The sequence below is a fragment of the Mustelus asterias genome, chromosome 17 (genome assembly GCF_964213995.1).
Source record: "Mustelus asterias chromosome 17, sMusAst1.hap1.1, whole genome shotgun sequence".
NCBI classification, from domain to species: Eukaryota; Metazoa; Chordata; class Chondrichthyes; order Carcharhiniformes; family Triakidae; genus Mustelus; species Mustelus asterias.
Window position 1 is genome coordinate 54,026,037 of NC_135817.1, and position 26,183 is coordinate 54,052,219.

Here is a 26,183-nt window from a genome sequence, read left to right on the forward strand (position 1 = left end):
CAATCTAAACAAGAATGCATATCTGGTCCAGAGCAAAATGTGAATAAAATTTCCATCAAGTTACATCTTCCCTTCTTGAATGTACTTTTAATACCTGAACTCACCCATGACAAAGGACATTTGACACAACTGGGCTAGTTTTAGGCACTAGCTCAACAAGATTGTAAAACCTCTTACAGGAAAGTTCCTCTGCGCCTGAAACTCCACAAAAATTCACATTTTTGTTTTGGACCAAGGACCACGTTTATGACAGCCAGCTTGCCACACAATGGCTGACTTTAGAATCCAGGAAGTTCAAACTACATTTTTATCTACTCTTACTCCAGTTTGTGTACTGGCGTGGTAAAGGACACAGATTAAGAACTGACATTTAGACTTGGTATCTTTCCCTAGCCCAGTAAAGCTGGGTTTTAACAGCACAATGATTTCAGCATACTGAAACTTCCATTGTCTGGGAATGTGGTTTACATTTAAAAGGCTGATCCAAGCAGCCACAAAGACCATTTGTCCTCCACTAGTATGGTGCAGAAGCAACAAAAGAATTAGCATAATTTTCTGCACCAAAGTAATTCAACATTGCAGTTCACTCTAGAAGAGGCTGCACAGAATTCATTAACATGAGCTACCTTGGGAGAGAGTATAACAAATCTTTAAGTTCTCTCTCAGCTCAAGCAGGATTAGATTTTATACAAAATAAAGGGAACGCAAGAGTTCGCAATTTTTTTTCTTCTAAAATGTTTTTACAACAAAGAACTTTCTTTAAGTTTTATTTACCTTCGAATGTCAATTAATGACCATTCATTCAGGAAGTAGAAATTTCAGATTACCCATTCTCATTTCTTAGTACACTGATGGCCCATCATGGTTACATACAAATAATGAGTCAACCGCAATAATGGCTTGCCTATCTATACACTTTGATTTGTAGTTGTGCACTGGATCTTTGCAGCTTTATACATCAAATATCTTTCTTCTTCCTGCCCACCACCACTGCCCAGCCCCCAATAAGTCACAACAGGAACTACTTAGCATTTTAACTGAAATGAGAGCTATAAACTACAGGTGTCTAGGTTTGTGGTCTCACGTTCAAAAAGAGTTAAAACAATCACTGTGCATCCCCTACATTGCATTTACAACTGTCACCATTGGATAATTGTTTATTTCTTTAATGCCAAATTATTTTCTAAACTTGTATTTGCATTTTCACTCTAAAATTAACAAATTAGTTCCTAGCACGCAGTGCAAGGAGGATAGATATCCCTTTATAGAAAGTGAAAGTTACATTTCCAGAACAATATGACACAGTGTACTATCAGGACTCTTGCTAGTGTTGAGTCTCCCTTCCCAAATTTATCTTCCACCCATCATAGTGACTTTTTTGGATATTTTCCTATAGCAAAAATTAATGTGTGCATATTATCCTTGTATTCTCATTGCAGTTTAATACATGCAACATGTACAACAGCCATAGGGTTTGCTCCCTTCTCAGCCAATGTGAATGAAGGAAGCCATTAAGATGAGCTGAGCTGCGTCAGTCTGCACACAAGTCAACTGTGAACATAGCATTACTCATTAGTTGCAGGGAAGCCAAGTAGGATACGATTGTTGGTATGAGGTGGTAGTGTGCGCTACATAGTAGTTGCTAAAGTTTGCATCACTGACATATGGAGCAGGCTGGTAATAGCAAGTGACATTGGTAACATTGGGGATGATGTTTTGCTCTGCCAGCACCCTGAGGGCCAAGAGGCTAATTAGGTTGAGAGTTTGGCGTCTTTCATGTCCCATCAGACAAACAGTGCTCTCATTCACAACATTTCTCAAGATCATCAGGTAATCATATTTGCTTTTCTCCTCCCCGATGAAGTGGTTCTGGAGGTAGACTTCCAACTTTCTCTGCTGTTCAGTGATGTCTGGGAAGTCGATGAAGAAACGGGAGCACATGTACCGCTCTAAGGATTTGATTACTTCTTCACTGGCTGGCTTGAATTCTCTCACCAGAAGATTGCAATATTTCAACAGTCCTCCTCCACGGATTTCCTCTGGAGTCTTGGTTGCTATTAACGTATTCCTGAGGTGACCTAATGCTTCCTCAAAGTCCCCATATACACTTTCCCCAATCACTGTTGGGTGGAAATGCTCACTCATCGGGTTCTCAGAGTAATCATAATAAAATAAGAGCGAATCCAAGATGATCTGGAAGGAGTCAACGCTGAACTCAAACTGCCGGCGCAGCGAGTCCACAAATTTCAGTTCCACATTCTTTCCGTTATTGTTGGAGAGGGAGATCAAGCTCCAACGGTCTGTATCTGTGCATACTTTCACCATTTTCTGCACATAGACCTCCTTGAGTGTAAGGGGTGTGATTTTGTCCTTGTTGACTCCTTCTGGAAGAAACTCTAACAGACAACCCAGCACCACATCTTTTACCAATTGGAATTCCGTTTCCCCTGGTAGGTCAACCCCAAAAATTAAGTCCAAATCTTTGTAGTTTAAGCCATTATTCTTTACTAGGACATGGCTGGCTGCTGACCCATTAAGACGGACATCTCGTACTAGAATTCCACTTTCAAAGAGCCTGGTCCTTACAGTCTTAACCACATCTTTCAGTCTGACCTCTAATGTTGGAAAATTTCCACGACCGTGAATGAGGACAACCTCAGTAAGGACATCATTCAAACTGCTCACTTGATCCCAGCTCAGCACACTAGTGGCTTTACTTTCTGCCATATTGAGTCTTTGGACTTCAATCAGCTGGAAAAAAAAACAGAAATAAATACATTACACCACATCTACTTTCACACTTAAAATAATAACCTTTTTGGAAAGGGATTGTTGCTAAAGCAGGAGGGGAAATAATGTCCCAAAATTCACCCCTGAAGATTGAAAAAGGGTCACTAACATGTTTAAACAGTTTGTCTGGCATTAAGCCTTGAAACTACAAGTTAAGAGGTTGGAAATTTTCATGCTAAAAAGTTCATTTTTGTATTTGCTGCCCATAAATAACATTATATTATGTAACAGATGAAAACTTCACTTTTGGCATGGTATAACAAAATCATAATGGGGTAATCAGGTTTTTAACAAGACAGTTGCACCAAGATTAAACGGGAACCAGCCACTGGAATCAGTCTACTTAACTGTTGCCAAATCAGCTGATTCTCATGTTTACGAGATAAAGTTAATTTATTACATAGCATAGTATGGACACAGCAAATAACTAATAAGGTCACTCAAGTTCATGTCAGGTTAGCTTGACAATAGTTCTTCTACAGCAGGTCAAAAAAACTAATTGATTGCTGCAAAATAAATGCAATGGCATACGCGAAAGCATTATTTTGTTGAATAGGCCACGATCAACCTCTGAGTTTCGCAAAATGCTCTTCAGCAAGACAATATATCCTGTAATTTATGGGATCAAGCAAACATAAAAGTTGAATTAAAAACGATTAACATATAGATAGAAATTTTCACAACTTCAGGACATACCATGCACCCTACAAAGAATTACTTTTGAAGAATAGTCAATATCATAATGTAGAAAGTGAGGCAGCTAATGTAAGCAAAGCAGGCACCCACAAACAGCAATAAATGATCAGAGATCACTGACAGAGACAAAAGCACTTTGAATGCAACTCGGAACTCCTGAGGTTAAATCGTTGTAGAAGCCCATTTCCCAGATATTCCAATCTTACAAACTGAACCGTGCAGATTAGTGCAGTTAGATTAGATCAAATTGCTCTGGCTAATAGCGACTGAGCCAAGTGATCCTTTGGAGCTCCTAGCATATTTTGCATCTGTTTTCACAGAATCCTAGTGATTTTCTGAATATATTTTAATAAAACTTTTAGCATTTGGTTTTTCTTTTAAAAATTGAACAGATTGAACTTGATAAATGCTTCAGACTTTGTTGGTGCTTTCCCAGACTAATTACACTGTTAACTCTCTCTCCCAGCAGCCCCGTACCCATCTCTGCTTCATATATTTTTCCAGCTTTCCCTGAAAAATGCAGTGATCCTTGCATCAACTACTCTGGCAAAAAAATCCCTTGTTCCAAGCCAACTCTAGCCCCACTGCATGTGGAGTTTTAAATTGATGACCCCTTAGTGGCTGCCCAACATCATGCCAAAACTTTACATTGGTCTTTAAATTCTACGTCTCCTGTTTGCATTCACTGCTTCAGTGAAAACAATTCAAGTATGACATGTCCTTCATCGCAACCATTTCTATTCCTAGCATCATTGATACATTGATAAACCTATATGGTGTTATTTTCATAACATTCTTAAAAATTTAAGCTTATTCCAACTATAATCTAACCAAGGACAAGATTAAATTTATTTTCTTTATAGTAGGTGTCTCTTCATTAAAAAATGCTGTTTTGATTAAAAATTAAAAGCTTCATCTACCCACAGTCCCAATTTTAGGATATTACGTATTGGGGCTCTTGGTCACTGCTCAGCCTTCTAACTCAGCATCTTAACTGTCCAATTTTCATCCAAAATGAACTCAAATGCATCTACTACCTTGCCTTTGTTATTTCTAAAATCTTTCACAGCCTTTTTCACTGTTTGCCAAGCCACCTGCTGTGGTGTAGTCAGCAAATTGAGGTGCTGCTCCTTGTGTTCATCTACATCCACTCCTAGAGTAAAAAGTAGACCAATTCTGGAACTTAGGAAAACATCAATTGCAACCCTTTTCCAATCTAAAACTCAGCTACCTGTAATCCACCTTACATGCATCCAACCATGCAAGTTCAGTCATCGTACCATACACCCAAATTTCCTAACAAAGTTTCTTGTTAAATGTTATGGAACATCTTCCCAGAAATCCACATCAACTGGCACTCTCCCCTGATTTACAAATCAAAAAGAGAGCTTTTTTCATGCCTTTTCCAAAAGAGGGTGCTTCTTTGCATCGGAGCTTCCTTATTCAAACACAAAGTGCTGTGTGCAGAGGGGCACTTTGAACATTTTTACCCCCAATACATCCACCATTTTACCTATCCTGTCAAAAGCTCTCATCTATCAAATATTACTTGCCTTTTAAACAATCTATTTTAGCTGTCTTTGATTACCTCAGTAAGGAGTCTAACAACACCAGGTTAAAGTCCAACCAGGATAAAACAGCAAATTGAGGTGTTCACCTACATCCACTCCTAGAGTAAAAAGTACATAAATTCTGGAATTTTTCTGAACCTGGTGTTGTTAGACTCCTTACTGTGTTTACCCCAGTCCAACACCGACATCTCCACATTTTGATTACCTCATGCATTTCTAAATGCTTACTATTTGATTTTGGATCATGGATTATAAATTAACCCACAATGGATAGAGACTAATAAATCCTTTTTGAACTGGGGCGTTATATTAGCCATCCTCCAGGCCCACAACTTTCATATCAGAAGAGGATTAACAAGACAAACAACTAGGTTTTACAAAACCCCTACTGGGTTTCATTAAACTCCTAAAATACTAATTGCTAGTTTTGCAAAACCCAATTTTTTACATAATCAGTATTGCAGCACACACCTCTATATTAAAGCACTCAAATAACTAAATCAAATGTCAATTTAGCATGTAACATCTAAACAGCATTTAATTTTCACATTTTTACACTAACTTAGATGCACGATTTGTTGACTACAATCACATTCTTCTGAAAAACTATGCGACTCATTCAAGCAATTCAGAAATGATTCAAAAGTATATTATTGGTGAAATGGCCAGCTCCTTCCTAAATGTTAGTTTTACATAACCTAAAGTACCTTACATACCAAAATGAATTTGAAAGCCTGAAACCCCAAGCAGTTATCTAAATTAGTGATTTCGCACAGACACGATTTAGCTATGTTGCCCACATTGCTAACCCATTCACCAGTAAGTTGAAGGGGAAAATAACAGTTAAGCAACAAATATTCATATGCAGCTTCATTAAAAAATGTTTAACTAGCACATTACACAATTATAGGGATGCTACAATCTAATTCATTCAATGTTTTAAATAAAAGTATATCTGATAACCCTCTCCAAAGAAATAAAGTTGAACATGATAATACTGCTCATGAAATTGCCACAAAATACTTTGAACTCATTGAGATTCACTTGAAACAAATATCTAAAACCAATTAATTTAACTTTTACTTTCCAAAGGAACAAAACGCACCCCTTAATTGATTTTTTTTTTGGGGGGGGGGGAGAAAATGATACTTTTTTTAAAGAACATGTGGTTGAAAACACCATCTATTAATGTTGCGCCTTTAAAAGTTACTTAGACTACTCTATTACCCAAGTAAGGTTTGTCAACTAACAAGACAACGGAATAACTGAAAGAATGTCTTGCAAAAACCCCACGGTGGGCAGAAGAGATGAGAAAGCAATACATTTCAGCTCCTGCTAAACGTATTTAACTAGAACAACAGGAGCGAAGCAAAGGTGAAATGCTAGCAGGACCCACATTTCCGCGCACACACATCAAATGCTACAGTCCAGTGAGTAGCTTGCCTGCCTTCCTGACTGCAATTTATAGATTTCACACCATTTCACAGACAACCCATCGCTGTACCTCTCCACCGCTTAAAACACACCTGCAGTGTAGACTAGCAAGAGCCATCCTCAACAGAAAGTGGTTCTGCTCTGGTTGCGTTGTGTGTTTTTCGTGTGTGTCCTGAACTAAACACTATTCACGCGCTTTATTTCTTTGTTCGCACTATTTCGTTGCAAAGGATCCAGTTAATCGGGATTAATCCGAACGGCCCTCCTGATTTGCTGTCAGTTCACGTGCTGTTGGGAGAGGTTGAAATGACAGCGGTGGGTTCGATATTCTGGGAGCCTTTAGCTTTGGGCTGGCATTACACTGACAACTAAGGGAAGTGTCATTATTCAGGTCGTTATCCAAGTCCATCTTGTTATGGTGAGTACGCAACAAGAAGAATGGTATTTAAAGAGGCACTTTGTCCAATAAATTAGAAAATGCAATAAAAGGCATTGAAATGCATCAAGTGATTTGCAACAAAAATACCGTAAGGTTCATGTTACTCGTTTATCAAAAATAAGTTTGTCTTTGCGTATATTTAATATGCTCCCTTTAAAAAGCACATTGATTTAAAAAATATATTTGTACAAAGTTTTATCCTCCCCTCCCCATTTATTGTGTTAGGCTGTACTCCAGAGGTCACTTGTGTGACCTAGATGAGCCTGTATTTTATTTTTTTGTTGAGTGTGAAAGGTCACAACCTCTTTTTCAATCATTTAACAGCGCTACTCTGCTATTGGCTCTACCTCAGTCTAAAACTCTCATGGTCTTTGACCACCCAGCGTTTGGGGTGGGAGGCAAGTCAAGAAGACCGAGTTAGGGATGGGGATGAGGGGTAGGAAGTGGGCGTGATTCTCCTGTTGTCTCCTTCACCAGCTTTTCCACACCCAAGTGACCCCAGAGAGAGAGAGAGAGAGAGGTTGGAATGTTTAGTAGACAATGGTAGCAATACTGATCGTTTAGTTCTGGAAATGTTCTTCCTTCCTTTGTTTATGGCTGTCACTTTGTTTGTTGGGTACCCCTTTTATAAAAAAAGGGCCAATTTAAAAAAAAAACTCATCCAGTTGATGGCGCAGGGGGCAATCCAATGTCTCCTTTGTAGGTCATTAGAAAAAGCAACAACCATATGCTCACTGTTAAACCCACTGCAACCAGCTAAGGTGAGGAGTAACTCCCTATTTGGGGAATAACAACCCCTTTTGGAGAAATAGTTGATCTTCAGACCCCGGTTGAGCTGACACCACCTTCATGAGTGTATAACGTTTACCAATCCCATGGCACAGACATTGGCCTGGCACTTAATTTTGAAGTAAAGAATTTTAACATTCTACTTGACCAATAAAATAGTGCAAGTCTTCCTCATTATTCATTTTAATGGTTATTTTAAGAAATGGAAATTAATTGCTATCTTTTATGATAGCTACAGGTCAAAAATCCTTAACTATCCAAAGACTGAACACATTCAAAGCCCAGTCTTTTCTCTGAATCGCTATGCAATTAATTTTATGTTAATATTATTACAGGTGTAATAAGTAATAACAGTAGAAAATAGGGTATGTGAGAGATGGCAAAAGAAGAAACAACCTAATATTTGTAGACTATCGCTAGCCTGGACTTAGTTTCCTAAATATAAGTTTAGGCCTTAGTTTATTGTAATATAAGTCTAGGCCTACCATACATGGTAGATCTGAAAACCAAAAATATCTGAATACCAAAGTGTAATTGGCCGAGAGGTTTCAGATAAACGATACTGGACCTGTGGAACAAGACACTGAGGCCCTTTAATATTGCTTCTCCATAACAAATGTGGAACATTAATTAATTTACTTACAACAGAATAAATGAACTTTGGCTGGAAAATCATTCTAAAAAATATTTACAACACATAGCAGGTTTGTTCTCTGCTAAGCAAATCAGACTCCTGGCCCAGGGTTTCTCTATTTAACAAATATTACATGTTTTTTTCTGAAAGATATTAAAAGAGACAGGGAACCTAATTCTCCTTTTTAAATGTCATATAAATCATTTTGATGTTCTGAGGGTTATTTCCCTTTGGACACAAGTTCAACTTGTCTCCTCTGCCTGGTATCAGTCAAATCCGCTGTAGTACCTGCACAATGTGTTCTACAAAAAATACCCCAAAAGGTGCAACACCAAGCCAGTAACAGATCAGTATGAATTATTCAACAGGGTTTATGATGCCAAGTGTGTACCAGAGCGTATTCATATGGGATTCCCTCTGCCAATAACTTGCAGTAGCATGCTGAATACAGCAGCATATCAGTGATTCAGTTGACCTATGTTGCACAGTGGCCAGACAGAGATTAAGTACTTTTACTAGTCACATCAATTTTCATTGACCTATGAGGCACATTCCACTGTTTGTTATAAAAGAAAGGACTTGCACTTATATAACATCTTTCATGACCCAAGAATGCCCTGAAGTTCGTTGCACCAAATTAAGATCAGTGAGGGAGAAGGGGGGGTCCACTGCCACTCTGCCTGAGATCAGTGAGGGGGGAAGGGGGGGTCCGACTGCTCTCTGCTTGAGACCGGTGGGGTGGGGTGGGGGGGGGGAAGGGAAGGGGGGTCCACTGTCACTCTGTTTGAGATCAGTGGGGGGGGGGGGGGGGGAGGGGCCCACGATCGGTCTGTGTGGTGGGAGGCTTGGGGGATCAGGAGGTCAGTAATGTATGGGGGGGGGCGCAATGTCTGTGGGGGCCAGTGGGAGGCATTATCCGGCCCAGGAGGGATGTGGCAGGGGAGCAGTATTCTATCGGTTTTTTTCTGCGCATGCGCAGTTGGAGGCGCTGATCAGAGCTGCAGGGTTTTGGGCGCATTAAGCCCCGCCCACAGGTTTGTGCAGCACGATTCGGAATCACTGATATTTTTGCAGGCAGGGTGCGTATGGGGGCGCCTGAGAATGGGTCTAAAAATTGGATCTGAAACACTCCCAGTTTTATGTCCGCCCAGCATTGAGAATCAAAATGGTAAAATAGGGCAATGTACACAAGATTTTCAATGTTAGTATTCCCCTATTCTCGTCCCTGTGACAATCAGCCAATTAAGCAAACATTAGGAATTGAACATTGGACTCCTGTATGGCTCACCTACTTCAGCTGAAGAGTCATTACAGTGCAGAAGGACACCATTTGGTACATCAGGCCAATGCCAGCTCTCTGCAGAGCAGTCAGTCCCATTTCCCCATTTTATCCCAATAGCCCTTCAAGTTGAAGTTATTGCTTCAACTGCCCATCCAATTGATTATGAGCAGTGAGTTCCAGGTCATTTCCATTCATTGTGTGCAAAGATTCTTCCTCACATTCCCCCATTTATCTCTCATCTAAAGGCTTAAATTGGTGTCCCCTAGTTTGTGTACCATCAGCTAACTTCTCCTTGTCCACCTTATCTAAACCAGCCATAACCTTGTACATCTCTATCAAATCTCCCCTCAACCTCTAGGAGAACAACCCCTGCTTCTCCAACCTACCCTTGTAGCTAAATCCCCCCCATCCCTGATGTATTCTGGCAAATCTCCTCTGCACTCTCTCAAGGACTTTCACATTCTTCCCAAAGTCTGGGGACCAGAACTGGAAACAAAACTCTATATCAGAACATTATAAAGATTCAGCATAACTTCCAGCTTTTGTCCTGGATGCCTATAATAATGCTGCCCAAGGTCCCATTTCTGCCACTCATCTGCCCAAAGTAATCATTCTAGCGTTGCCCTTTGCCTCTAAGCAGGTATCACCCTCTTTTGTTCCTCAAAGGCCACATTTTTGATTTACATGCTGGTAGTGTCTTGTGAACAATGTTTAACATTATTTTGGTTATGCCCTTTGGAAAGATATAGATGAATCAATGCACATATAAAAATGCCCCGTTTTAAAAAAACAAATGTATTTCTAATGTTGCTATTTCATATCTATAATAAAGGAAACTTTTTAAGTAGTATTTTTTTTTTAAATCAATCACATTGGCTCATCAGTGGTAACTGCTGGAGAAGAATGGATCTCAAACTGACCTGTTTCGATAAATGATTACATTACTGCTTGGAGAAGTGAGAACTGTGGCCATTGAGGCACTCATAGCTCTCATACATCTTAAAGAGTTGGGAACTCCATACCCTGAATGATTAAAGTTACCCTGGTTATAACACTCAAAGAAAGTTAACAGGAGGAATAACAATTTTCCACAGCTATGACATCACAGCGACATCATAAACCAGTTTCAACTGAGTTCATCAGCTACAAAAACAGCGATTATTATATTTCCACTTTTCATAAGGTGCTTGGGTGTTTGTAAGCGTTAGAGATGGAATATATCATAAATATTAGTGTGATATAAATTATTAATACTGGTGAGGCTGACCGTAATGTACTCTTGACTTTGTAATCCATGAGTTAGTCTCGCTTGTGAAGTTGTTTATTAGGTCACCACCGTCCTTGAGATTATTTACTTGGTTGATGTGTTTTTAGACTGTTAATTGATTTCAGTGACTTTGCTCATTAACAAAAATAAGACGACAAATTTATGTCTCCCTTTCTGCAACAATCTCTTCAATTCTTCCTGTCCCCTTTGCTTAGCCTTTCTGTGAATCGTCGACCCTCTCTGTCCACCAGATTGCCTTTCTCTCTATGAAATAAAGCATTTGAAGGCCATTGTGTTCTTTAACTGTCTCCTATAAATAGAATACGTGTCAGGAAACATTGGCATAAATCACTCATGTTACATTCACCATCACTATGTATATAGCCCAAGTGAGCAATGTAATCCGTCCCAGTCTGATTTATTTCAGGTAAACTATTCTTATCCAACACATAATCTCTCCATTCCAAATGGTTTCCTTGTATGAAAGTTAAATGGTTTCTCACTACAACTGGATAAGCTCCTACTGAAATTAATAGAAGATTTCATTTAATGCAGGTATTACATTGTTTTATGAGTTAAGCATGATAGATTGGAGTTAGTTCACGAGGGGTCATAGGTTCAAGGTGAAGGGGGGGAGGTTTAACACAGATATCAGAAAGACATATTTTACACAGAGGGTGGTGGGGGCCTGGAATGCGTTGCCAGGCAAGGTGGTGGAGGCGGACACACTGGGAACGTTTAAGACTTATCTAGATAGCCATATGAGCGGAGTGGGAATGGAGGGATACAAAAGAGTGGTCTAGTTTGGACCAGGGAGCGGCACGGGCTTGGAGGGCCGAAGGGCCTGTTCCTGTGCTGTATTGTTCTTTGTTCTTTGTTCTTTATATTTAGATATATCTGGCAGGATTTAAGGCCTCGTTTGGGTGAGATCATAAAATCCTGCCCGAGGCCAATGGAGATTTCTGTTCTGGGAACCTTGCCCGCCCCGATTCTGGGGGCAGGGGCTGGAGGGGGCAAGGTGGTAGGATTTCAGCCAAAATCTCTGACTCACAATTTCAATTTCATTTTCATAAAGTCAGCTATCTTCTTATTCACAGCGCCAGGGACCCAGGTTCGATTCCCGGCTTGGGTCACTGTTTGTGTGGAGTTTGCACGTTCTCCCCATGTCTGCGTGGGTTTCCTCCGGGTGCTCTGGTTTCCTCCCACAGTCTGAAAGATATGCTAGTTAGGTGCATTGACCCAAACAGGCACCGGAGTGTGACGATTAGGGAAATTTCACAGTAACCTCATTGCAGTGTTAATGTAAGCCTTACTTGTGACAAATAAATAAACTATCTATCTTTCTTTCAATAAACAGCTGTGATATGGCACACACAAAGTGCATGGGTATGGTTGTGCAGTGGTTATGGTACTGGGCTAGTACCCTCAAAGAAATTAAATTGAACATCTTTGATCATTGTAAAACTGGCACCAGAAAATTGCACGGTTGCACAGTGGTTAGCCCTGCTGCCTCTTAGCACCAGAGACCTGGGTTCAATTCTGGCCTTGCGTGAATGTGCAAACTCCACACAGACATTCTCCCCGTGTCTGCGTGGGTTTCCTCCCACACTGCCAAGATGCACAAGTTAGGTTGATTGGCCATGCTAAATTACTCCTTGCTGTCCCAAGGTGTGTAGGTTTGGGGGATTAGCAGGGTAAATGCGTGGGGGTTGCAGGGGTGAGGCCTGGTAAGATGCTCTGTCAGAGATTCAGTGCAGATTTGATGGGCCAAATGGTCTCCTTCAGTACTGTGGGGATTCTATGACACTGTTAGAGTAATATTAGAAATACAACTGTTTCAATAATGCCCTTTAGGAAACAAACCTACCAATCCTAACTGTGTTTCTATAAGACCATAAGAAATAGGAACAGGAGTAGGCCGTTTGGCCCATCTAGCCTGCTCCACCATTCAATAGGATGCTGATTTATTTAATTGTGATACTGAGAATTACACTGAAGTTTTATGAAATAGCATTTCAACAGGACCACTCACCGTGGATCAGCTATCTATGCAGTAAATAGTTGATGCGAGAGGACTAGAGATGTTACATTGTTGTTCAAAAAACAGTGCAAGAATAAACTACAGAACAGTCAGTGGGGAACACTTCAGAAACATTAGCCCAGGAGAAAAGATTGGTGCGAGGATGGGATCCAGATAGGACCACTGTTTTAATATAAGTGCCTGGGTTAGTCAGAATACATAATAAAATTTCAAATGTTGCTCATGATACCAAACTTGCAGATGTGGCAAATAGTGAGATGAATAAAATCATAAGACCATAAGTGGCCACTTGCTTAACCTATCAATATCTCTTTGTAAACTGTATCCCTCTCGCAACTTGCTTTTCCGCGTATTCTTGTTGTCATCTACAAATCTGACTACATTCACTTCCTTCCTCCAGGTCATTAAAATATATTGTAAACAGTTGTGACCCCAGCGCTGATCCGTATGAAATCCCACTGGTTACAGGTCGCCAACCTGAAGTAGAAACCCTTATCCCCACATGCTGTTTCCAGCCCATTAGCCAATTCTCTATCCATGCCAATATACTACCTCCAATATCATGCGCTCTTATAACTTAATCTTTTGTGGGGTACCTTGTCAAACGCCTTCTGGAAGTCGAAATATAACACATCTACTGGTTCCCCTCTATCCACTCTGGTTGAGACTTCCTCAAAAAAAACTCCAATAAATTAGTCAGACACGAATTGCCTTTCATGAAGCCATGCTGAATCTGCTTGATTATGATTTTCCAAATGTGCTACTATCGCTACCACTACTATAGGACTAGTTCTTGCTGTACAGTAAATGGTCTGGCTAGGCTAAACAGTTGCACAGACAATCATTAGTAAATCTTTGCAAGGGCAAATAAAGTAGCATTTTTTTAAAAAGCCATGGCAATACTCAGATATATTTTGAAAAGATTTGGTTTCCTTCCCGCATTACGATTACTAGGAATACCAAATGTAGGACAGGAGTAGGCCATTCAATTTTTCAGGGCTAATGGAACTTGTTTTTCCATGTGACTTCAAGGAGTTGGTACATGGTTGTAGATTTGCCAACAGCTGAACTACAGGAGCACTAAATGTAAAATGCCTATAGATGTCTGAATTCTCACACAAATAATGGCTCTTGGGTGAGGAATCCCACCAGGTGACAGTGCTTTTCAGAGGAGAGGGAATAAACTTGGAAGGGAAAAGAAGAGAAGCGACAAAAAGTGCGAATAACATGATTCAAATTGAATTCCAATTGAGAAGCGACACCGTGATGTAGTGAGTGGATGGACTGAAAGTTAACATTTTGATGTGACTAAAGTTGTGTTTATATTCTTCGTGACATTCTTTCCAAATATGTCAGTCTTTAAGATGCAAAGTTTTTAAAGCAGCCAGCGGTTAGGATCTGGGATACACTGCCTGAGACTTATGTAGCTCGGAACAACCCTAAAGATTTAAGACTGATGTGGAGATGCCGGCGTTGACTGGGGTAAGCACAGTAAGAAGTCTCACGACACGAGGTTAAAGTCCAACAGGTTTAAGACTGGCAGTTAAAAGGACTCGTATTTTAATATATTGTCCTTGCAGCTCCTAGTTTGCTTGGCTCCAGTAAACTTGCTGTCCCAGATGGAGTGTAATTCCCTTGTAATGGTTTCATAATGCAGCATTGTGTAAATGCACATAGCGGATGATCCAATAACTGCAATCATTTGTGTGGCCAGTCACATGCATTGCTTGCAGGAATCCAGTTTCAGCAGTTGCATGGAGACTGGTACACTGAATGACTCTCACCAGCAATGTGAAAGTAGATTTATTGTGCACAGATGGGATTTCAATATGCACGGTCACAAATAAAGATGAGAAAGGAAATATTTAAATTTTGGTGGCACCTTTCACAACCTCAGGTCATTCCCGAACAGTTTTAAAGCCAAGGAAATGCTTCTTGAAGTATTCACTGATGCTTTATAGGAAACTCTAAGAAATAGGATACAGCCAATTTGTGCACAGTAATGTCCCACAAATAGCAATTAAATAATTGGCCAGGTCACCTGCTAGGCATAGGTTGAGGGGTAAATGTCAGCCAGGAAACTCGGAGAGCAACCCTGCCCTTCTTCAAATAGTGCCAGTGACTTTTGCATCCCCCAGAGAAAACAGATGGGGCTTCAGTTTAGCATCTGATGTGAAAGATGGCTGCTTACAAGTATACCTAACTGACCACATACCTTTACGTGAGTGTGTGCTTATAACTTGTGACTGGTCACACCTTGCTTCAGTCTGGAATCAGTCCTTAGATCTCCACTTCCTACAATCCACAACAAATGATCTAAATGAAGGGGATTAAAAAACAGAAATTCTAGATTTGCTGATGGTACAAAACAGTCCTGGTTAACAACATTGCATGAAGATGAAATCTAAGGCAGAAAGAGCTTGTACTTGCATGGTGCCATGTCAAGTCCTCAGGAGACCTCAAAGCACGTTGTAACCAATTCACTACTTTCATCAGGTAGATAAATGTGGCAGCAACGTCCCCAAAAAAACCCGAAATGGATGATTGACCAGTTAATTTCTTTTTTGGTGGGATTGCTTGCGGGAAGTATGTCAGCGCAGACACTGAGAACTTTGAATAAGGCCTTCTTTGATTAGGGCCATGGAATATTTAATGTCCACCAGAATGCAATTATTTGTGTTTCCCATGTCAATTATCCTTGTAGCCTAACTAAATGGAACTGCAAAATTGTGAGTAATTTTGTTATGTGATCAACACCCACAATGACATGGAGTACCACAAAAGGATAAGGATTCACGTTTAACGAAAATAAAACCTGGTACGGTATTGTTGGCTGTTAGATGGCATTCATATATTGACAAATCAGATTAAATAGATCTGTAGACAATACATTATTGCTACCAGCCTTTTCCTCCATTTTTTTTAAGCAAATGCTAGACTATCTGAAATTGAATACAAATATCAGAATGTGCTAAAGGTTTCTTGAGTTGTAGATCAAGTAGTTCCCAGAAATATTATACTAGTCCCAGAATGACTATTGATTAAATTCCACCCCACCCAGCCAATCTGTCAGGCTGAATCAGATCATTCACAATCTTGGTATTCTGTTTGACCTTGAGCTGAGCTTTTAATCCTACACTTCATTCATTACAAAGACCATTATTTACCACCCCCCCTCCCCAACCAAGCAACACTGCTGCTGACCTTCAATCCTATCTGCTCTGATGCTGCTAAAATCCTTATCATTCCCTTCTTAAAAAAATAGATTAAACTATAATCCTCTGATTCTCTTGGATGTTATGGAGGGTACGTGGGGATAGGGCAGAAAATGGAGTTGAGGCAGTAGAGGATCCAACATACTGAATGTTGGAGCCATATGGCCTCCCATTTCTTATGTTCACCCTCCATGCATCCAACAGGTAACTGTTAGCATGCAACAGTGGCCGTACCCCAATGGGGTAAAGGGCTCCTACCCTCGACAGCTGAGGGATTGTCTATCTCTGCATGCAGAAACTGATTTCAGTGGACTGGGTGGATGAGACTGTTCTTGGTCCAACGCTCTTGAAGGTGGTTTAGCACCATATCATGGAAAGTCTGGAGCATGACAAGACATAAAAGACATCCTGATCACCCACTGCATCCAGATCTATCTCCAGCCACCGAGACACATCTTGTCATTGGACCAAGATAGACTAGAAACAGAGAGTGAGGTCGTGGGTTAGGTTGATTTGCCATGCTAATTTGCCCATTAGTGTCAGGGGGATTAGCAGAGTAAAAACATGGGGTTACAAGGAACGGGCCTGGGTGGGATTGTTGTCGATGGGCCAAATGATTCTATGATTCAATTCATGCACAAATCGTGCTCATCATCTTTCTATCAGCTGTCCTCTATTTGTCAATCTGTGGCAGTGGGTGAGTGACGTAAGTAGCAGCTGTGGGTTCACTGGGAGCTGTAGCCATGAATCTGCACACAGGTGACTCAGGCTATAGGGATTATTTTTCACTGGAGGAAGCAGGAGTGGAACTCAGCAGCCCCCTGAGCAAGTGAGCAGCCCTTTTCAGGACCATACAGTTTACCTCCCTCGTACATGGAAGAGGCTAATAAAGGTGCCCTAAACATTGTCTGCTTCACCTACTCTGGCCAGCAGACTGTAGCTGATAGTGATCTGACCACCGCGGTGGAGGTAACTCAATCTCCAAAAATAAAGGTCACAGAGATTGCACATCCCCATGGCAACATCATAGCCGACAGACCTGAGAAGAGCTGCTCTTCTCGATAGAGAGCTAGCTATGTACAATGTCTGTTCGGATCACTGTCTCCAGTGAGATTCGTCTACCTGAGGAGGGTCCATTCAAAGAACTCATTGCAGGTTAGATGTGCATTTGGAAAATGGCTGAGGAAAAGAAGAGCAGAGCAATGCTGGTGTGGACATTGCTGTCATCTTGTCAGTAAATTACCTTGCCTACCCAAGGGTGTTGATGATCATCCGACTGTATGGCAAGGTATTTTGTATGCTCCTACCATGACCAATCCTGACCAAGTTAAGGATAAATTCTTGCTGACCTCCACTCATTGTTTGCTATGGTGTTAAAGTCATTAATGGAGACGTCAATCCAAGAATTAGTGCAGATCACAGGCATGGGAAAAAGTTGTGCTGACAGTTGTACTCTTGCTGAGCATGAGCTCCAAGGAGGTTTCCTGCCTCACTACTCACAACAAGATGCCTTGGACGCATCCCCATTCCACACGTTGGCATTTAATCGACTATGTCATCATTAGGCAGAGGGACAGGCAGGCTGTGAATGTAACAAAAGTTTTGTGCAAACGCTGACAGCTGACTAACCATCGACCTTTTATTTCAAAGCTAAATATCAAAATCAATTTCCCCTTTGACTCTCCCAGGGCATGAAGGTCCAAAAACGTCTCGATGTCAAACCGGCATTCATAAAGGAATCTCTCTGAGAAACTTGAGCGTCATCTGTGGACGATGAAAATAGACACTCGTTGCGTTGAGGATGACTGGGTCATGTAGGGATATAGTGTACTCCACTTCTGTAGAAGATCTTGACCCTAAATCTGATAGGCATCAAGAAACTAGTGGAGGAGCAACATTGCCAAAGCAGCATGCCTGCCGAAACATCCACAGGATTGTCCAGTGCGTGCGTGCTTTCAGAGATGCAAGACATTTGGTTGAATCAAAAAGACGACTTCTGGTCAGATGCTGACCATAAAGACTGGAAAATATTCTACATTGCGCTGAAATTGTTCTAAGAGAAATCTACTAGTTCATCACCAATTTATAGTGTCAACAGGTCAACACTACTCGCAGAGAAAGCCCAAATTCTATAAATAAAGCGCAGCACTTTAACCACATTCTCAGTTTGCTTTCATTCATCACTGAAGAAGCAATCACTGGGCTGCTACAAGTTGCCTTCAGCTGTTCTCTGGACGGAGCGCTTCCATGATGGTGAATCTGGCATCGAAATCAGATATCACCATGGAATGGAAATTGCTCAATCTGAGACATCGCAGATGAAGACCAAGGTCTCAAAGGACATACTTCACTATTTCCTGTTTGCTGTTGGTTCAAAGTTGGACATCTAGGGCAGGATTTTGTGGCCTCGCTCGTCCCAAAACCATAAAATCCTGCCTGAGGTCAACAGGCATTCCCATTGTCCGTCCCTTGCCCGCTCCGATTCCTGTGGCGAGTGGGGCAGTAAAATTCCAGCCCGAATGTAGAATAGACTAGTTCTTCAATGTATGTGGCAACTTCAACTTGATGATCAGCACAAAAAAATCCAGTAATTCACCAGTCTGCTCCAGGAAAACCCAATGTGAATAAATCGCTGCTTCACTTGGAAGGAGTGTTTGTGGCCTTGGACATAGAGGAGAGAGGAGGTAAGTGGGCAGATGTTACATCTCTTATGATTGCCTGGGGATGGGGATGAGGTATTGCGAGTGAGAGACGAGTGGAGCATTCTGTTGAGCAGTCCCTTTGGAATGCTGGTAGGGGAAGCGAGGGATGATGTCTTTGCTGATTATTTCAGCTAAGTAGGAGACATAAATGTACCTTTTTATAAAAAGCAAATTGATTAAATAAGAATTTAGAAGTAAGTCATTGTCAAGCTGCTAACTTGTGGAAAGCAAACAAATCAATTTCACCGAGGCCTCTGACCAACTCTATTGAAAAACTATCAGCTTCAGATCCCTCTCTGTCTCTGAGGGATGACAGAGCTATTAGTCTCCCTGCTCTGCCTCAACTCTGATATACTGCTGAAGACTTGTTAACAAAGATATTGAAGTGACAATACAAACTATAATTCCATTTACATGGGTGCAGGAATGTTTCCAATTATGTGTGTGCACTGTTGAGTATCTTTGTGTGAAATGGTAGGGTTGCCAACTTTTAATGTATCCCAGGAGGTTTTAATCACATAACCTCTCGCCTCCTCCTATACCATATTATGTTTCTGCTGACATTGATGGCTAACATGTCCATCTTCCCAGCGCTCCGTCTTCCCAAATCACCTGGAATGTATCACCAAATAAGTTGATTATTGAACCATCCTTTTCAAGCTCAAACGTTTATGATGACCAAAGTAGTCCAAGGAAATGAAAATACATTTTTAAATCTTTCCTAATGTTCTTCTCCTGAGATGTCCAGGACAATAATCTTTAAATCCTGGGCCATTCTGGGGTTTTGGCAACCCTTTATATGGGAACGGGTAGATACTACCCTATAATCAGTTAGAATTCATAATTACACCACTTACTTCATGAAAACATTAATGACATGAGAATGCGTTGATCACAAAGAGGTTTAACATGCAATATAAATATATTTTATTGATCAAGGCAAAATGCTGCGAATGCTGGAATCTGAAACAAAAACAGAAAATACTGGAGAAATTCAGCAGGTCTGACAGCATCTGTGGAGAGAGAATAGAGCCAACGTTTTGAGTCAAGATGGTCCTTCGTCAGAGCTCAGATGCTGTCAGACCTGTTGAATTTCTCCAGCATTTTGTTTTTGTATTTTATTGATCACGTTAATGCACCGATATACTTGTCTTTTTGAATAACTTGCTCAGATAATGTTTAGAACCATGGTCGGCAGTTGGGCCAAAGGGCTTGTTTCCGTGCTGTATGACTCTATAACATATTGGGGGAGATTCAGCTGGATAGTTCATTTCTTTTAAAATTAAACTTTAGTTCTCATCCAGAAAGCACAAAATTAGCTCAACTTAAGATCTTGGTGTGCAGGGAACAAATTCAAAATTTGCAGATGATAGGAAACTTGGAAGTACTGTAAACTGTGAGGAGGACGATATATAGCCCTTCAGAAGGGCACAGACAAGTTGTTAAAGTATGCAGATAGGTGGCAGATGAAGTTCAGTGTGGAAGAAGTGTGAGGTGATGCATTTTGGTAGGAAAAACATGGGCAGACAACATAAAATTAAAGTTTATTTATTAGTGTCACAAGTAGGCTTACATGAACACTACAATGAAGTTACTGTGAAAATCCCCCAGTCGCCACTCTGGCGCCTGTTTGGGTACACTGAGGGAGAATTTAGCATGGTCAATGCACCTAACCAGTATGTCTTTTGGACTGTGGGAGGAAACTGGAGCACCTGGAGGAAACCCACACAGACACTGGGAGAATGTGCAGACGTTGACCCGAGGCCGGAATTGAACCGGGGTCCCTGGTACTATGAGGCAGCACAGTAAGAAGTCTCACAACACCAGGTTAAAGTCCAACAGGTTTATTTGGTAGCAAATACCATAAGCTTTCGGAGCACTGCTCCTTCGTCAGATGGAGTGGATATCTGCTCTCAAACAGTGCACAGACACAGAAATCAAGTTACAGAATTCTAATTAGAATGCGAATCTCTACAGCCAGCCAGGTCTTAAAGGTACAGACAATGTGGGTGGAGGGAGCATTCAACACAGGTTAAAGAGATGTGTATTGTCTCCAGACAGAACAGCTAGTGAGATTCTGCAAGACCAGGGGGAAAGCTATGAGGCAGCAGCAGTGCTAACCACTGTGCCACTCTTCTAAAATAAGGAGGAGCAGAGGGACTTGGATGTATATGTGTATAAGCCATGAAGAGGAGGGGGAAAGAAGAAAGAAATGGGGAGGGGGAAAGGGAGGGAAAAACATGGGACTAACTTTTTCCCCCTTGATCGGAATTACCCACGCGTAGTGTTAATGGAACTGAAGAATTTACTTGTTCCAATACCCAATGGAGCGTTTTTAAAGTGTGCTTTCAACATTTAGTTCCAAAATAACGTCCAGACCTCATTAGAAGGACAGTGCTGTACCTGAACTGAAAATAAATCGGACCAAAGTTTACAACGGGAAATGACCAACCAGAGCCAGGAGAGAGCCGGACTTGTCCAAGTTTGTGCAAAAGGGGGAAACAGGAAAAACGAGAGATTTATCCAGAATTGCGGTTAATGTTATCCTCCAAGAACACAGTAGGCATGGAAGACCCCCGTCCCGTCCCGCCCTCCACAAACCTGGACCAGGAAATAAATTCAAGCATTTCAATGGGTCAGCCCCACTGTCCGAATCCATCCAGTTGCAATGTCCATCCGTTTATTTATTGAAGGGAAATGCCCCCTCCGGCTCCAGCCCTCAATTTACACTGCCAATTTTAGATTGGATTCTGGAAAGTCAGTTGAAAATTTGGAATGATGGAATTGAGTGATCCTTGCCTCCAATCGGGATGGGCTTGGGAGGGGGAAGAGCCTGTCATTGTCCAATACTGCCCACACGGACGATGACCCCTTGATTTCCAAAATACTTTTTTTAAACTAAACTTTCATGCAGAAAGTTAAAACTGGGGCTGAGCGGGGGTAACCCCCTTGGAATGGACAAGAAATTGGCTGGAGTAGGAAACAACGAGCTACTGCGTGGGGAGGGGTTAGTCCACCTCTTTGAAGGAAATACCAGGTAGTGTGCTTCAGAGCGAGAGGTGACTGAAGCAGCCAGCTTCATCCAGATCCGCCTATAAGTCAACTGGCCTCGTCTTTGCTGCTTAGCTGACCGACCAGAACGTTACAATGGTAGTGTATCTGGTGTGGAAACCACAATTGTTATCTCATTTGCACAAGGAACCTGCATTTAGAAATTGAAAAAAAGTGGAACCAGGCTAAAACGGGCAAAAGAATTCGCAGAAGCTGTTTAGAGATAAGTTGAATGTACCTAAGAAAGAAATATATGGATTTCCAGACTAGAAAGGCATGAAGGAGCATGGGAGAAAGGGAGTATGGCGTTGAGATAGAGGATTGGCCATGATCATATTGAATGGTGGAACAGGCACGAAGGGCCGAATGGCCTGCTCCTTCTCCTATTGCATATGTTTTTAAGGCCAAAATACCGAGGTGGGTAGCATCTAATGGCCGATTGAAAAGTGATGCAGAGAATGTTCAAAGCAGAACAGGCGGGGAGGATAGCTGATTGGCACGCATAACTCGTGTCTGGAAAGGTGTTCAGGTATCCAAGGGTGAAGCTGAAAGAGCTTTCGAGTGTTAATAGGCTCCACGTTAAACAAGTCAACAGCAATCAACATAATCTAGGACAATGCGGAGATCAGAATAGGTCCAACAGTATCTTAAAGCCCCAGCTTTAGTGCTGTAACCAGATCTGACCCACAATGAAGATAATCAGACCCTGAGACAGTGCAGGGCTGAACTCCCAGCCTGAACCACAATGCGGGGAGATGTGAGTTCTAAAAGAAATCGAGGCTTTCCCACCTAAAATCGAGGTCTTAAATGCGATCATATAGAATTATAAAATTGGAATGCATATAAAAAACGCTGATCCGAAAATCACTTTACATTTGCATGTGGGAGTAAACAGGTACAACCCCATCAAATGTAATTTTAGGTGTGAAATCAGGAAATTCCTCTTCGTACAGAGATTGAATTTATTATTAATCTAACTCCAGAAAAGAGTATTGGACGCAGTTAATCAAATCACCCGTGAAACAGGAATCAAAGACATACTATAATCGTCCCTCTGGATGAATTATGAGAGACCAGGTGGACTTTTGTCAGAAACAACAACTTACATTTATATAGCGCCTTCAAAGTGATGAAACGTCTCCAGGTGCTTTGCGGGGAGCGTTATAAAACAAAGCACGGTGTGTGAGGGTTGTTTGCTCCGGTACAGTACCTTCTCAAACGTGCACATGCCTTGAATGTCCCAAGACAATTGGGTCTTCACTATTGTAAAACAGCTCAGCCACTCTCCACGCGTTTCTCCCCCGTGTCTGTTTTTTTTAATGACTGGTCGGTGCAGATGAGGGACTAGCTGACTGATGGTGTAAAGTTGACCACAGTCTGTGGTCGCACGTTCGCTGTGGCTGCTTCCTGGTCGAGAAAGTATTTCCTATTCTTTGTAGTACTCTCTTTCCCCACCAGGCTGCGCTCACCCTCCGCCGCTTCAAGAGGTTTTAAAAAGTTTTTTTTAGCCGTCCCAAGTTCATCTACCGTTACAAAATGTTCTCGCCTCGCTAATCAGATTTGTAAAGAACCTTGCCTTTTTCAAATATCTTTTTTACATTTAATACTGTACACACAGATCCTACAAAAGTACATTCAGCCTTCGTGTGTCTCAAGAGAATTAGCAAGACTACAGAGCCCCTTTGATAGGGATTGAAGATTTACATTTTCCTCGATTTTACTGTTTAACGTAATTGTGCGCGGATTTCTGGACTTTCTTTGCACAGAGGGAGGTAGTTTTTTTAAGGAGCAGGCGAGGCACCATAATTATTGGGTGACAATTCCTCGAATATATATACATATATATATATAAAGCACACACACATATATATATATATATATATGCATCATTCACAATGAGCGCTGAACCAAAATATAGAGTCTAACCAGCTGCCCCCACCCCCTTTGCACAGTGAGTTTATAATTATTATTATTTGCTCTTCGGTCCTCCCTTAGTGCTTTGTGCACACACGAGCCCAAGTTCCCTTATCATCTTCGTACGAGAACCAAACTAACTCCAGGATTGCTGTGTGAGATTACTGTTACATTCCCATATCACACGTGCGTCATGTACTATTTTAAACGGGGACGGGCTCAAGGTACAGAAGCAGGAACAGAGCTCCGACTTGTTCTTTCATTTTGATTTCGTTGCCAGTATTTTGCGGGACGATGTGTTCTTTGAAGTAAATCTGTCACCAGATGCCAGTTTGCACATCAGAAATGCCTGAAAGCGGCGTTTTAAGTTTTATCGCGTTCGCCCTCATGCCCATGCTCCATACAGTGATAACCCTGATAACTGTACACACGGTCTAATCAGCTTAGCATCTTGCTAAGAGCGCACTGCTTCACATCTTTGTAAAACACGCTTTCAAACTACTCCCTACAATTTGATATCAGCTTTACATAATTCAGTTTAATAAACACAAAACTTTCACTTCGGATTAAAGCCCCTTTCCTTGCCAGTAGATAATAATGTTAATATAATATATACCTTTCACGCAATGTGTCAGAAAGTAAAATGACAGGCGCTGCAACTGAATCTGTCTCATCTTTTCGTCTCCTCCCAATGTCATAACTTACATTTTAGTTGAGAGACATCTCCTGGTAATTGTGTCGAGCTAAAATAGATGCTAACTCTTTTTAAAATACACACACGTGCTTTCCAAAACCGCAAAGCAATAAAAGAATATAGTTAGTAATTCACGTGGAAGTTGTTAATGTACCTTACCTTATTTAAGCATATTCATTTTATATATATATAGATACGGGCGCCCCATGTATAAATTAGGTGCTATTGCCCTTATCTGTCACTGTTTAAAAATAGTATTCGCTGAATCAGCAGGTTGAATGGCACTGCCTGCAGCTCACACACGGAGATGCAACTAGCTTTTACGGTGTTACTCACCCCTACAAATAGTGCAATGGAATTGCTGACCAAAACTTCTTGGCTGTTTTAGAAAGTCGCGGCCAAAGCTTCGCAAGTGAAATAAAACATGATGTTCGTCTCAGAATTTACAAAGAAAATGTCCTGGGTTCAGCTCCCCGTGAGATCCCTTCTTGGGTCACTTTGTCAGGACCTGGTGTCAGCCTCTTCCTTGCGTCTCTCGCTCCAGCTAATAAATATGATCCGTCTCTCCGAGTCAGTCTGTATAAATGGGATCACAGCTCCCAAACCCTCTCCGTGATCCGTACGTAAATGTTATTCCCATGGAGACGGAATCGTCAGACCCGCGGGCTGGCAGCCAAACCTTGTGGGTCTGAAGCTGGTGACAAAGCCCCCTCTGCTGTCGCTACAAGCAAACAGCAGCAGTTCCACGCCCAGTACTTTACTGCAGTGGGGGAACGAACCACTCTGTCCAGCCCACTGGCTTTAATATTCTCCTCAACCCCTCGGCTTCCCCTTTCTCCCCTCACCCCAACTCCATTGGAATTATCCCCTCTTCCAGTTGAAGTTACTTCCAGCAGACTTTTGAGAAAATTCATGGCGAATCCAACAGCATTCTTGATAAGAATTGGGGGGGGGGGGGGGGGGGAGGGGGGGTGTAGTGGTATTGTCGCTGGACTAGTAATCCAGTGAAGTTTATCTATTAGTCAGAAGTAGGCTTACATTCACACTGCAATGAAGTTACTGTGAAAATCGCCTAGTCGCTACACTCTGGCACCCAGGCTCTGGACCAGGGTTTGAATCCCACCATGGCAGATGGTGAAATTTGAATTCAATAAAAATCTAGAATTAAAAGTCCATTGATGACCATGAAACAATTGTCGATTGTCATAAAAACCCATCTGGTTCACTAATGTCCTTTAGGGAAGGAAATCTGTCGCCCTTACCCAGTCTGGCCTGCATGTGACTCCAGACCCACAGCAATGTGGTTAACTCTTAAATACCCTCAGGGATGGGCAATAATGCTGGCCTACCCAGCGACACCTACATCCCATGAACAAATATTTAAAAAAATAAGAGCTGCAAAGTGCAAATAAGAGATTAAGCTCTCGGTTTCCTCACCCTGCACCTTTTCTGTGTTGCAGCAGACCCTTTTCCCATTGTCACATTGTTAAATAAAGGCAAACTACGGCGGATACTGGAATCAAACAAGGACAGAACATGCTGAAGAAACTCAGTAGGTCTGACAGCATCTGTGGAGAGAGAAGAGAGCCAACCTTTCAAGTCTGGATGATCCCTTCGTCAGAGTTCGAGTTGGCCGGTCAGTGTGTGTTGTGACACATTATCTT

General features: G+C 41.5%; 1 protein-coding gene across 6 annotated transcripts; it reads right to left on the reverse strand.

Annotated features, from left to right (window-relative positions):
- Positions 1-745: 745 nt before the first annotated feature.
- tent5c (terminal nucleotidyltransferase 5C) lies at positions 746-25,180 on the reverse strand. 6 transcript variants are annotated; one of them, XM_078232677.1, is made up of 3 exons: positions 24,856-25,180; positions 15,159-15,259; positions 746-2,751 (listed from the first exon to the last, which is right to left on the reverse strand). In XM_078232677.1, the coding sequence occupies exon 3, from the start codon at positions 2,725-2,727 to the stop codon at positions 1,573-1,575; it is 1,155 nt and encodes a 384-aa protein (XP_078088803.1). In that variant the 5' UTR covers positions 2,728-2,751; positions 15,159-15,259; positions 24,856-25,180; the 3' UTR covers positions 746-1,572. The 6 variants fall into 6 exon arrangements, with proteins under 6 accessions (XP_078088803.1, XP_078088807.1, XP_078088805.1 ...); XM_078232681.1 differs by lacking the exon at positions 24,856-25,180 and adding an exon at positions 24,531-24,625; XM_078232679.1 differs by lacking the exon at positions 24,856-25,180 and adding an exon at positions 24,442-24,579.
- Between the last annotated feature and the right edge of the window lie 1,003 nt (positions 25,181-26,183).

What these genes read in the sequence shown, in the direction of transcription:
- tent5c (XM_078232677.1), bottom strand. Translation starts at nt 2,727, where the DNA reads ATGGCAGAAAGTAAAGCCACTAGTGTGCTGAGCTGGGATCAAGTGAGC.